At 40.2% G+C, this 13,842-nt stretch overlaps 1 protein-coding gene and 1 long non-coding RNA gene across 4 annotated transcripts in view; one reads left to right on the forward strand and one right to left on the reverse strand.

The window, feature by feature from the left end:
• LAMC3 (laminin subunit gamma 3) overlaps nucleotides 1-13,842 on the reverse strand; it is an 88,335-nt gene that overhangs the window by 33,917 nt on the left and 40,576 nt on the right. For 2 of the 3 annotated variants that reach the window (XM_074210903.1, XM_074210905.1), the window contains exons 6-12: nucleotides 13,416-13,533; nucleotides 11,534-11,632; nucleotides 10,701-10,837; nucleotides 6,766-6,882; nucleotides 6,347-6,539; nucleotides 5,072-5,193; nucleotides 825-1,043 (exon numbers count right to left, since the gene is read on the reverse strand). In XM_074210903.1, coding sequence (XP_074067004.1) covers nucleotides 825-1,043; nucleotides 5,072-5,193; nucleotides 6,347-6,539; nucleotides 6,766-6,882; nucleotides 10,701-10,837; nucleotides 11,534-11,632; nucleotides 13,416-13,533 — 1,005 coding nt within the window. The remainder of the gene's footprint in view (nucleotides 1-824; nucleotides 1,044-5,071; nucleotides 5,194-6,346; nucleotides 6,540-6,765; nucleotides 6,883-10,700; nucleotides 10,838-11,533; nucleotides 11,633-13,415; nucleotides 13,534-13,842) is intronic. The other variant, XM_074210904.1, reaches the window with a different exon arrangement.
• Nucleotides 989-11,121, forward strand: LOC141505242 (uncharacterized). The gene is made up of 3 exons (XR_012473568.1): nucleotides 989-6,920; nucleotides 8,804-8,884; nucleotides 10,633-11,121. It is a non-coding gene; the product is annotated as an uncharacterized LOC141505242 (long non-coding RNA).

A 13,842-nucleotide genomic window follows, 5' to 3' on the forward strand; every position in this document is an offset into this window, starting at 1 on the left:
TAATACTAAATGGGTGAACATGTAGAGATTCCTCAGAACCAGCTCTTTCCCAAATACTGTTTCCCATCAAAGCAGTAGGGGAAGAGGAATGGAAATTTTTTTTATCTTTCTTCCCCAGGAATCAGCACCAAGATTTAATTCTTTATAATACACAAACTTGGGGAGCAAGGCAAGACATTGCATCTGATAAAATGGATCTTGTCCTGGAGCCAAAAGGAGATAGTCAAGATGGACCTGGCCAAAAGTGGTAATGTGTTGATCATCTGAGATTATTTCTGGGGATGACCAGAACTCCCAGCATCATCACATAGTTAGGGTTTGTGATTGAGAGTAATTTGAAGAAACAGTCCAGGGGGTAAATAAAGGGAGATGTAGCCTTAGAAAGAGATCTTCCATGTTGAACTCTGAGTTACTCATGCTAGGGGGCTGCCTTTGAGCTGCAGAGTAGGGAGTGGGAGGACATTAGTATTCATTGTAGTAGACATGCGAGTCCTGTATGTTTGTATTTCCTACAAATCCAGGATTTCCTGTGGGTGTTTAACACAAGAACAAAGTTCTCATAAGGGTGATGTCAGCCCACATTCTCTTTCCTTCTGTAAATGTGATTGGTATTGGAAGGCATGGTTTCAGGATTTTTCCATTCATATCTATGAAACACTTAGAGGCTACCTGGTCATTCAGTTTATAATCTATAATACTGGTAGGAAATTGGTAGGAAATTCAGACTCTGGGGTGACAAGTCACTGAGGAAGAAAGGGTAGTAGAGAGAGGGAATCTACTCTATGTACCCATTAGTTATCTAGTCCAAGTTCACAATTTCTTACCTGTTTCAGGGTCACAGGTTCCATGTTGATTACAGGTACAGGGGACACAATTGGCATAGGGTCCACCCAATGGTGTCTCCCTCTTGTACCCCAGAGAGCAGGATTCACAGAACTGCCCCATGTACCCCTTAGGGCATGTGCACTCCTCTACCCAAGGGGCTAGAGGGGACAGACCAGGACCTGCTGAAGTAAGCCGGACCTCAGTCAGGGTCATTTGACCTGTAGAGAGAGAAAAAATAGAGGCAGAGATGAGTTACCCTGAGCCTATACATTATAAGATCATTCTTTTGAACTCTGACACTTCCAGGTGAGAGATAGTTAACAATGAAAGAATCACAGGTTCATAGATTTAGAGCCAGAAAGGACCTCAGAGGTCATTCAGTACAGTGATGTCAAATTCAAATAGAAATAAGGGCTACTAAACTGGCTATAAGGATCTGGCTGCACATTGACTCAGAAAGCCATATATATGAATATTTTCTAGGTTTTATTGTGTTTTTATTTATTTTGTTAAATATTTCTCAATTACATTTTAATCTAGTTTGCATAGCACTTGGGAATACTATAGATAGCATGTAGGCCTGCTGCATGTTTGATATATTTGAACTAGTCCATCTCCCCTTATTTTGCAAAAGGAGAAGCTGAGATTCATAGAGAGAAACTAGGTGGCACAAGTGGATAGAGCACCAGTCCTGGAGTCAGGAGGATCTGAGATCAAATCTGGCCTCAGACACTTAATAATTACCAACTGTGTGGCCTTGAGCAAGTCACTTAACCCCCCCCATTTCCTTGCAAAAAAAATCCAAAACAAAAACAAAACACAGAGATAAAGTGACTTGTCCAAGGTCACATAAGTTGTAAGTAGCAGACCCAGGATTTGAATTCAAATTCTCTGACTCCTACCTTAGAACCCTCCCCTCTTAGGCAGTAGATCATTTTGGGGGAGGGGCTGTGGATTCTTTGAAAAGACCTACTAACTCCCTGTAGCCTTCTATTGAAAGTAAGCTACCTCTTCTTTGTCTTTTCATTTATTTATTAATTCAAACAGACTTCTTTGCTGAATCCTTGGGAGTCCTCCCCACTTATCCCACATATTCCCCTCCACCTACCCCTCCTTCATTAATGTTAGTAGTCTATACTTCTCTCTCTTTGTAAACGTAGTTGGTTTTAGAGGGGGCATTTGCAAAATTTTTTCATTTGTCTTTTCTGTCAATAGAAAAATAATTTTCTCCAGGAGCTTATTGCTTATATCCTGATTGGCTAGCAGAATGCTCTTTTTTTTTTTTAAGTTTTTACAAGGCAAATGGGGTTAAGTGGCTTGCCCAAGGCCACACAGTTAGGTAATTATTAAGTGTCTGAGGCCAGATTTGAACTCAGGTACTCCTGACTCCAGGGCCAGTGCTTTATCCACTGCACCACCTAGCTGCCCCCAGAATGCTCTTTCTCAGAGAATGTTTTTGACCTTGAGAACTATCTTTAATAGAGAAAGTTTTAGGACCCATGTTGTAAGGCAGAGTGAACTTCATGAGTAAGATAGAGAAGACCTGCCCAAGAGAGATTGTAGGGGCCCAACTGTGGTGATGAAGAGATGTTGCATCCATGGACTTCAAAAGCAGCGTTTATTCAAAGGATAGGGAATTAGACCTGGGAGTTTCCTGAAATCAGGGGACTCCTAGGGTAAGAAACACCCCTGTTAGTGCAGGGCAATACCTTCTCTGCACTGTATAGTCTCAGAGAGCTTCCTAGAGCACTAAGAGGTTATGTAACTAGCATTCAGAAGCAAGACTAGAGCCCTGAAGAGCAGAAGCTGGCTCTCTAGTCATTTCTCAATGCTGGTACTTTTTTCCTTCCTATTTTTCCTCCCTTTTCTCCTTCCTTATCTTCCTTTCTTTTTTCTTCTCACATCTATAAGGTATTTGTTAGACCCTAGCAGGAGGTGCTAGGTGGTATAGTGGACAGAGCACTGGGCTTAGAGTTAGGAAGACTCATCTTCATGAATTCAAATCCAGTCTCAGACATTTACTAGTTATAAGACCCAGGCAAGCCACTTACTGTATTTCCCCAAACATACCCTTTTTTGAAAAATTTGGGGGGTCTAAAAACTGGAAGCATTTTTGTACAATGGTTGTAGATTTTTTTGCTTGCATTTCCCATTTTTTCACAATTGTTGTCTTTGCTCTCATTGTTTCACATTTGTTACCATTATATTAGGTTATGTTTCATCATGTTCTGCCCAGAAATGGTTTGGAAAAGATTTTCGTACAGTGCTGAATTCAAGTTCAAAGTGATCTAGTTTGCAAGAGTGAATGGAAATCATTCTGCTGAACATCAGTCTGGTCTCCTCCAAATGAGAAAACAATCCAAGACTGGCTACGGGAAGAAGAAACCCTACTGAAAATGCCACAGTAGAAGAAGGCCAAGAGGCAAGTCAGCCAAATGGCCTGAGTTAGAGAAGGAATTGAAGAGATGGACTGAAGAGCAAAAGGCCATTGGAATTCCTGTGTCCACAAAGATGGTTCAGCAGGAGGCAAGAATTGCTGATGAAAAAGAAGTGACTGATTTCCAAGGAGGACACAACTGGTGCTTCAGGTTCATGAAACGTAATGGACTAAGCACATAGCCATGCACCAGACTTGCCCAGGGAGAACTTGTGTTCAACCACAGACCATAGCCTAGGCGAGAGAGAGCAGTCAGAGCTTCTCCTGTCATCAAACACAGATGAGGACAAGCTAATAGATGGGAGTTTTGACAGTGATGAAGAGGTGTATGAATTTTATGATGACTAAAACTTGAGTTCAATAACTTTATGTAACACTTTTTTTTTTCAAATTTCAATCTCCAAAATTAAGGTATATCTTATACATGGGGAAATTTGGTAATATCATTTGCCTCAATTCCCTCATTTGTAAAATGAATTGGAGAAAGAATAGACAAACCACCCAAGTATCTGTGCCAAGAAAGCCACAAATGGGCTCTTGAAGAGTTGAAAAATAATTGAACAATAATAAAAGACCCTAGCAGGAGATCCCAATTTTAGATTAGATATGGGCACTGTCCTTGTGGAATTGGGGAATAAGAAATAAAAACATACTATAAGACTTTACATAAAGATTGCATTAAGGACATCAGAAAAGGCTTCTTTGAGAAGGTGGTAATTAACTTTTTAAAAATGTTTGTAGAAATTCAAAAGGCAAGGGCAAGATATCTTCATTGAAAGCCTCTTCCTTGTCACCTCTTTGCCTCCTAGAATCTTGGCTTTTCTTCAAGTCTCAACTCAAACATTACCATCTGTAGAGATTCCATTCCCAGTTCTCCTTATCTGCTAAAGCCCTTCCCTCTTAAGATTCCATCAAAACTCTATGCATCTTGTATGTATCTAGTTATTTTCATGTGGTCTTCCCCCCATAGAATGTAAGCTCCTTGAGGGCAGAACTGTTTTTTACCTTTCTTTGTATGCCTAGCTATTAGCAAAGAGCTTGGCACTTTATCAGTACTTAGTGCTTGCTGATGGATGGATGGATGGATGGATGGATAGAAGGATGAATGAACAAAGGGTTAGAGGCAGCAAAGCATAGGGTTTATTTAGGGAACAAAGGGTAATTCTGTTTAGTTGAAACAAAAGACTTTTTTTTTTAGGTTTTTTGCAAGGCAACTGGGGTTAAGTGACTTGCCCAAGGCCACACAGCTAGGTAATTATTAAGTGTCTGAGACCATATTTGAACCCAGGTACTCCTGACTACAGGGCCGGTGCTTTATCCACTGCGCCACCTAGCTACCCCAAAACAAAAAGACTTTTGACAAATAATTTACAAAGTTAAGAAAAAGAATGGGATAATATCTATGAAATAATGCTTCAAAGGAGTTTAAAAAAGGAACAAGAAAGGGTAAAGAATTGTAATCTTGGGCATAAAGACTCTGGGGCAGCAGGAATGCTTAGGTAGAGAGATACTGAAAATAAGGAAGGACTAGGCTAGGAGGTAAAGCCTAGGGGTAGGTGAAAACTTGTGTTGACAAGGAATTGATACATGATTAAGCTTAGTGATGGGTAAATAAACAAATACCTCTGATAAATTTTTTTAATCCCTGTGGAATTTCCTTGTTTATAAAACTTAAAAATCAGATTTATCTGTTTAGGATGATTCCAGGCACAAAGGGATGGGTCAGGGGAATTCCCAAAGACCTTTATTTTCCCCAAATTAATATAACTTCCCTTCTTTAGACCCCACATTTTCCCTTTTGCCCCTCACCCATATGATGTCTGCCTCGGACACCTGTGATCTGGATCTGGAATGCAGTCAGGTTGGCCAAGAGCCTCTGGAAGTGAAAGGCGGGGAGCCGGAGTTTTGTGTCTTCTGAGGTCTCCTGCAAGCTGTCAGGGTGAATGGAACAAGGAAGGAGAGAAATCACACCCTGCCTCATTTCATGGGGCCTTTGCCCCTAGCTGGGTGGGCCAGAGCAGAGAAAAGTCTAGGTTGTTTGCTTGTTCCCATTGAAACAAGAGGGAGCTCCAGGAGGATTATAGGGGTGAGAGGGGATTTTTTTTCAGGAAAATTTTTTCAGGAAGAGTTTTCTGATAGGATACAGGCTTGTGGCACTGGGATCCCACTGTCTTTCAGACTACATCAGACCATATTAGACTAGACAACATTGGGAATAACAGAGTTGGAAGGTTACTTTGAACTCTTATTTTACAGATGAGGAAATTGAGTCTCATGTAAACTAGTGACTCACCCATGGTTAAACAGCAGATTATGGCAGAAATGACATATAAACTCAGGTTTTTTGATTCCCCATTCAGTGCTCTAATCTACAGCATAGAATTTGACATCAAAGAGACCTGAATTCAAATCCTACTTTGGACAGCATTACCCTATTGGCTAATTAGGTGATCCTGGGCAAGAAACTTAACCTTTCTCAGTCTTTGTTTCCTCATCTATAAAATGGGAAAATGCTTTGCAAACCTTAATGCATTATATAAGTTTTAGTTATGCTTTATTATTGTATATTCTTATTGAGATTACTCCACATTGGTTTTAATCATATAGGGGATGAGAAAACACAGTGACCTTTTTAAAGAAGGTAGGAGGATCATCCTGTTTATTTCTATAAACAGCAGACTCAGAAAAAAGTTCAAGTATATTTTCTTTGGTAATTCTTTTGCTGTATATAATCACTATAGTATATACCTGGTGCTTAGCACAGTGCCTGGAAGGGAATAGGTGCTTAATAAGTGCTTAACATAGTGACTTCACCAATAAATGCCTGGACATAGTAAGCCCTTAGTAAGTACATGTTGACTGACCATAATTGGCCATCCAGTCTCTGCTCAAAGACTTCCAAGAAGGAGGATCTCACCACCTTTAGAAACATTCAAGTCATTCCATTTTTGGACAGTTTTAGGAAGATTTTCCATTCCAGGAAATGTTCCTCTTTGCAATTTTGGGCCATTGTTCTTGGTTTTGCCCATTGTGGCCAACCCTTCCAAACCAGGTATTTGGTATACTATTTATCACTCCACTTACCTGAATACCAGCTGGTATTCCTCAGGCCATTCTGATTGATGGGTGCTTGTGGGGTTGGAGGGTTTCAGAGAAAGAGCTAGTCCTGCCCCTTCCAAACGCAGCCAGACAGGGAGAAGAGAGCCCCCAGGCGGTACCCGGAAGGTCAGAAAGAGGGGCTGCCCATAGCTGAAGCGCTGGTCTCCCAGGAATTTCTCTAAGGAAGAGACAGAAGAGAGGGAAGCAAAGTAGGAATGAATGAATAGATGAATGACCCAACAACCTGGTGCTCCTGCTTTGGGGTATATTTGGCAAGTTGGAGAGATGATAAAGAGATGTACTTTGAGATTTCTAGCTCAATGGGAATCGCTGGAAAGGGAAAATCAAATAAGGAAGTCTTGGCAGCCAACCTTGGGGCCAACCTTGTGTTGTCTATGGAATACCTGGTGCAATGAAATGCCACAGCTCCTCTTCCTTTAGCTCCAGGAAGATTCCACTCTGGCTCCACTGTGCAGGCTCTTCTCTGCCCCCTGGACCTCTAGTTTGCCAGCCATCAGCCCCTTTACATCAAGTACAAAGACAAACTCAGAGAAAGAAGGTCAGTGAAGGGGCCTATCAGGGAAACATGAATGATGTTATATATAACTATAGGCTATAGAGGGCATAGTGGTGGGTTGGGGAGACCTGAACTCAAATTCTACTTAGATATTTACAAATTGTATGATTCTGGGTATGTCTCTCTATCTCTCTACGCCTCAGCTTCCTCGGCAAATGAGAGGGTTGGACTTAAAGGCCCCAAAGGTCCCTTTAAGCTCTAAATCTAGATCCTATGGTATAATGGAAAGATCACAAGATTTAGAATTGGGTTTAAACTTTATCTGTGTGACATTGGCCAATTTACTTAACCTTTCCAAGCTTTAATTTTCTTATCTATAAAATGATGGGGTTATACTAGATGATCTTCCCCTCTAGCTCTAAATATTATGATGAATGAAATACATGTTAAATTCCTACTATAGGCAAGGCACTCATCCTAAGACCCATCAAAGAGCATGGATCCTGGTTTGTCTCCATGCATCCACACCCTCTCTTTAGTCCCAGGAATAGCATAGACATAGTCTCTGTCTGGGGAGGTGGAACTGGCTTCTCAGGCCTAAATATGTCTCACCCCAAGACAGACCTACAGCAGTGAATTGGAACACATTAAATCAATAGAAAACAATGGTTTTATTTCTAACAATGAAGTCAACTCCCTAGAACACTGGCAGGGAGAGAAGAATGAGCATGAATGTTTCATGAACTTCGTTGGATTTATATCACACTGGATCAGTTCTCTTCCATGCTCAAATAATATTTATTCTTTACTCATTCATTTTTTTCATTCATTCTCACTAAGTACCTGTAATGATTTTTCATACATGTAGCTTTTGACAATTTAATCACAATAATATTATTTATATAAGTGCTTTAAGGTTTTTTAAAGTGATTTACAAATATTATCTCATTTTATCCTCACAATCACCGCTGGGATTAATATCCCCATTTTACAGATGAGGAAACTGAGGCAGAAAGAAGTTAAGTAATTTGCATAGTCTGTAAATGTCCAAAGAAGGATTTGAATTTAAGTCTTCCTGACTCCATGTCCAGCACTATACTTTTTAGCTGCCCACAGCAGTTTCATCATAAAAGTCATAGGTAGTATATTATTATCTTTAATTTACAGATGAGAAAACTGAATCTCAGGGCAATAAAGTGACTTGTTCCTGGTCAAATTTGTCCAGGAAGCTCTGGAACCGGAAATGGAACCCAGGTCTCCTGATTCCCTTTCCACTATACTGTTCTGTAGTAAAGAAACTTAATTATTGAGCTGGAAACAATCTGAAATCTGTGTTTCCCTGACAAGTCTATGGTTAAGGCAAGCTGGAGAATTCTAGATCATTGGTTCCAAACTGTGGGTCACAGACCCTTGGGAACTCAAAGACTTGGTGCATATAGATAAGACAATCCTTTTTATGAGAGATAAAAAACCTTATCTCTTATGTCTTACCAAAGATAGATCTATGTTTGGCATAATTACACATGTAGAGCCTATCTTAGATTGCTTTCTGTGGGGGGGGGGAGAAAAAATATAAAACTCAAAACATTGCAAAAAAAAATGATTGGTGAAAACTACCATGGCATTTTGTTGAAAAAGCAAATAAATAAAAAAATATTTAAATTGAAAGAACAAAAACAAAAAAAGGACCAGAACAAGAATCCAAATGATTCTTTTAACTTCTTGTCCAAAGATTCTTCCAAATTCTCCAATCAATTAACCCATAAAGACCTATGATGTGCCAGTCTCTGTGGGAGAACTGGGAACATGAAGACAAAAATACCTGACTTCAAGGAGCTTATACTCTATTTGGGGTTATAACATGTACATATATATATAAGTCAATATAAAATACATTTTCTAATCCCAATTCATTATTTCATTAGGTTTGAAACTGAAGTTTGGGGAAAGGCCACTGATGAAACATTTTTTTACTGCAACTTTGACCCGGGACAAAGTAATTGGAGGTAAGGACAATGATGATCACTAGGGCATCAGGAAAGGTTGCCTTTATTAGAAATTACCTTCTAATGCTTCTGATGCTGCCATCAGAGCTGAGTTTTGAAGGGAATTAGAGATTCTAAGATGACAGACATGGAATCTTCTATAGGACACCTGCTATTCAACTTGTCCAGCAGAGGGTAGCAGTTCCCCACATTTGGAAACTCTCAGCTTCAACTTCAGAATGACTGTGTGAATCTATCTAGGACTGAATGTTCTCCTTGGTGGTAGGGTCAGCTCAAGGCTTAACTCTCAAGGGAAATCTACTTGACAGAATACACAGGTCAAGAGGGAGGAACAGCTTAGTTCTCTGGATTCAGATAAGGGTCCCAGCTGTTGAGAGTTGACTATTGCCTTGAGGAAAATAGTTCTTGGTTAGAGAGGCTAGATCAAGGATCATGAGGATGTAGGCTTGAATGGGAGAGGAGGTGGTAAGAAAGAGGACAGCGGGCAAGTATGGAAGCTAAGGGACACCTCATAGCTCTTTAGAGTTAACAGTAGAGCTTGTACAAAAAGAGAGAGAAAGGTCAACTTAGAACATTTGAGTATCTCAACCCACCCACCTGATTAATTAGAGGAAGCTCAGTGATTTGGAGAGAATCTTGAAGTTGCAACTTGAAATCTGTGACAGTCTTAAAATGTCAACCTAAAACTATGATCTCCTTTCAGATATGTTCCCCCCGCCCCAACCACATTCATTTTACAAATGAAAAAAAATTGAGGTTGAAGGCAATTAATTACATGACTTACCCATAGTAACACAGGCAGTAAGCATTAGATACAGGATTTGAACTTAAGTCCCCTAGTCTCTTAATCTAGCACCCTGTCCACTGTACCAGGCTAATTATTCCCCATTCTCCTAAATTAGAAGACCTGTATTCAAATTCCTCTCTGATGTTTATTGCCTGTGTGACTTTGGTCAAGTCACTTAACCTAGTTTTCTCATTTGAAAATTAAGGGATGGGGTGGCTAAGTGGCAGAATGGATAGAGCACCAGCCCTGGAGTCAAGAGTACCTGAGTTCAAACCTGGCCTCAGACACTTAATAATTACCTAGCTGTGTGGCCTTGGGCAAGCCACTTAATCCCATTGCCTTGCAAAAAAAACCAAACAAACAAACCTAAAAGAAAATTAAGGGAGTTGGATAAGATGGTTTCTTATATATTGCTAGCTAGCTGACCAATGATCTTTTGCCTTGGAAATTTGCTTTTTTTTTTTTTTGCCAGGCAATGGGGTTAACTGGCTTGCCCAAGGCTACACAGCTAGGTAATTATTAAGTGTCTGAGGCCAGATTTGAACTCAGGTACTCCTGACTCCAGGACTGGTGCTCTATCCACTGTGCCACCTAGCTGCTCCTTGCCTTGGAAATTTTTAAGAGTAATATCAACATATATGCACCCAGCATCCAGAGGCAGGGAGATTGGTATGTTAACCTTTTGGAGAATAGATGAGAATTATTGCATTCAGTCAGCCAGGGAAATCATCCTGAACTTGTTTGAGTATAATTTACTTAGACTCACTTTTCTCATCTGGGAATGATCATGTTTAAGCTATATAGTTTACAGGGCTATGGTAAGGAAAGTGCTTTGTAAACTTGACTGATTTTTTGTACACAGGAGTATCCTCACTGTTGCCATCTTTAGTAGTCATGAGCACCTGAACCTGGGCATACAACTATATTCATCCTATCAAATCTGTGTCTTCCCCCATTCCAGGACTAGTGGATCCTGGAGGAACATGGAAGCTGGAGGAAATCTGTCTTAAATGGAAGGGAACACCTTACCCCGGTAGAAGTCAGAGATAATATGTCGAACACCATAATGAGCAGAAGCTGCACACACCATGGAGTGGCCATAACAGAAGCAACTGGTACAACCAGAAGGACTCTGGGGCTGCAGGTTAAATGTCCCAGGTTGGCATCTAGAATACAGACAGGACAAGACAAAACAGATAATGGTTTACCAGGTAAAGGAAGGAGGGGAAGATTTGGCTAGCAGCTGCGGGTCTCACTCCTCATTTTATCTCTTCTATTTTCCTTGTACCATTGATCAATCAGTAAGCACTTAAAAAGCACTTACTATGTGCCAAACAATGAGCTAAGGGTTGGGGTCCTTACCTTCAAGAAGTTTACATTCTAAAGGAAGAGCCACCATGTATACCCATAAATACATATATGAAATACACAGTGTTTAAGGGAGGGATAACACAGGTCACAAGATGATGATAAATATGCTTCATGTAGAAAGTGGTACTTTTGAGACTTGAAGGAAACTAGAGATTCTGAGAGACTATGGTGAAGAAGTATATATATATATATATATATATATATATATATATATATATATATATATATATATTCTGGATCCAGAGGCAATCACCGCAAAGGTGTGGAGAATTTGTCATTGAGGGTCATGTGTACGAACAACCAGTAGGTGAGGATGGCTAGGAAAGCAGTCTAGAAAGGTAGGAAGGGTGTAAGGACAGGTTGTAAAAAGCTTTCAAAGTCCAACAGAGAAGTTTCTATTTGATGCTAGAAGCAAAAGTACTAGAAGGACAGATAGGAAGGGGTGACCCTGGATATTACTGATTGGTTTATATTGATTGCAGCTCCCTTACCTATCACATAAGTAGCCTTCTACCTTGTCCTTGCAGGGGCACCGTCCATTCCGGGAATCACAAGGTCCTAAGCTGCCAGCAGCATTGCAGGTACAGGGTCTGCCAAGAAAGAACAAAGAGAGCAAATCTTCTATGAGCTCCTCTAATAGATTCAAATAAGTCTTTTCTTCTTGCCTCTATATACCTCAAGATTTCAGGGATATGGCTCTCAGCTCACAAATATCCCCTCCATTGTATTTCCTGTTTCTATATCTTTTATATAGAAGCATTCCTGGCTAGTCAGTCATTCAGTTGTAAGTGGAAAGATGTAAGGTCAGACACATTAATTAGGGGCTGGCTTTATTTTTGTTCACAGATGAGCAATTTTGAAGATTTATATAAGCTGTTGAAGAATGAAATGAACAGAACCAGGAGAATAATTTATAGAGTTATTTTTTTTATTTTTTGGTGGGGCAATGAGGTTAAGTCACTTGTCCAAGGTCACACAGCTAGTATCAAGTGTCTGAGCAATTTGAACTCAGGTTCTCCTGACTCCAGGGCTCAATGCAATGTCCATCTGTATTTTCAGAGGTAAGATGATGAAACATGCTATGACAGAGAGGTGATGAATATAAAGTACAAAATGAGACATAATAAAAACACAGTCCTGAAGTGAAGTAAAGGATGTGGGTTCAAAGAAGACATCTAATGCTTATTATTTTTGTGACCTTGGACTAGTCATTTCCCCTCCTTTGAAATGTAAAATGAGGGAATTGGATAATATCTCTTTTATCTCTAAATCTATGTTTTTTTTTTACTCTAGAGCTTGTTGCCCATATAAACACAGATCCACATACATCAACATACACACTTTTATCTGTGCCACTCATTGTTCCTATAGTATGTGTCCTTTCATTCCCCATCTTGCCTGTTGAATTCCAACATATTCTCATAAGTTCTATTCAAATGTTGCCTTCTGCAAGAAATGTTCCCTGCTCTCCTACAATGACTCTTCCCTCTTCTCCACCATTCCTTAAATCCATAGTATTTGGTTCAACTCTCCAATGCATGCAGCATGTATATTAGAGCTTCTTGTGTTTGTCAACTAAACAATTAATAAGTATCTACCAGATACTTTTTGAGGTCCTGAGGACAAAGAATGAAACAATTCTCATTCTCAAGGAGCTTATTAAACTGCTAGTCAGCTTGAGAAGTGTCGAGGCCATGTTTTATCAATATAGCCCTTTGCTGCTCTCTGGCAGCTCTCTAATATGCCAAATTGCAAATGAGATGTGGACTACATCTCAGGGGGACATTTCCATTCAGATAAAGTGTAACTAATAGACTGATATTATCTCAAGACTGGAAATCTCCTGACCACCCCTCAATTCACATTAACCCTATGCTGCTCACATAAAAGATCTTAATATATGCATATTTATTCACCCTAATACAGTATAATTCTCATATATATTTCTCCCCACTATTATTTCCTTACATATATGTATATACATTCATTCATATACATTTGCATCCATTTACCTACACACATATTTATATATACACACATAATATAAAGAAGCAAAGGTGTATGTGCACCTCACACATACACATATACATACAAACACACATATACCATTTACACAAGTGCTCTGGGCAGCTAGGTGGTGTAGTGGATAGAGCTCTAGCTCTGGAGTCAGAAAGTTCTGAGTTCAAATTTCACCTGTGTGATCCTGGACAAGTCACCTTACCCTTTTTTGTCTTCCTTTCCTCATCTGTAAAATGACCTGGAGAAGATCAAGTGTCTTTACCAAGAAAACCCTAAATGGGATCACAGAGAGCTGGACAGGACTGAAAAAAATGACTGAAGAACTCAAGTACCGAAACCTCTGCCTCTACTTACCTGCATCCCCCTTCACTAAGAGAATGGAACCCCGTCAGACATCGATCACACTTCCAGCCTGTCACACTAGGTTTACACTCACAGGTGCCTGAGTTGTCACACTGTAGGCTGAGAGATCCTGGGGGCAGAATGAGGAGAGAGCAACCTGAAGTTGGGGCTGGTGGATGGAGGATGGAATGAGTTGGGGTAGGGACGGATGACGGAGAAGAGGGGGGGAGTCATTGTAGGAGAGAAGGGAGATAATGTGTGATGGTAAGTGTGGGATTTGGAGTCAGAAAATCTGGATTTAAATCCAAGCTCTGCTACTTTTTGCTTCCATGGCCTTAGGCTAGTCACTTCATTCTCTGAGCCTCTGTTTCCTTACTTGGAGAAGGCTGGGGTTTGAGTCAGTGTCCTCAGTGGCCCCTTCTGGCTTTAGGATCCTATA

Source organism: Macrotis lagotis, chromosome 1 (assembly GCF_037893015.1).
Source record: "Macrotis lagotis isolate mMagLag1 chromosome 1, bilby.v1.9.chrom.fasta, whole genome shotgun sequence".
Lineage (NCBI taxonomy): Eukaryota > Metazoa > Chordata > Mammalia > Peramelemorphia > Peramelidae > Macrotis > Macrotis lagotis.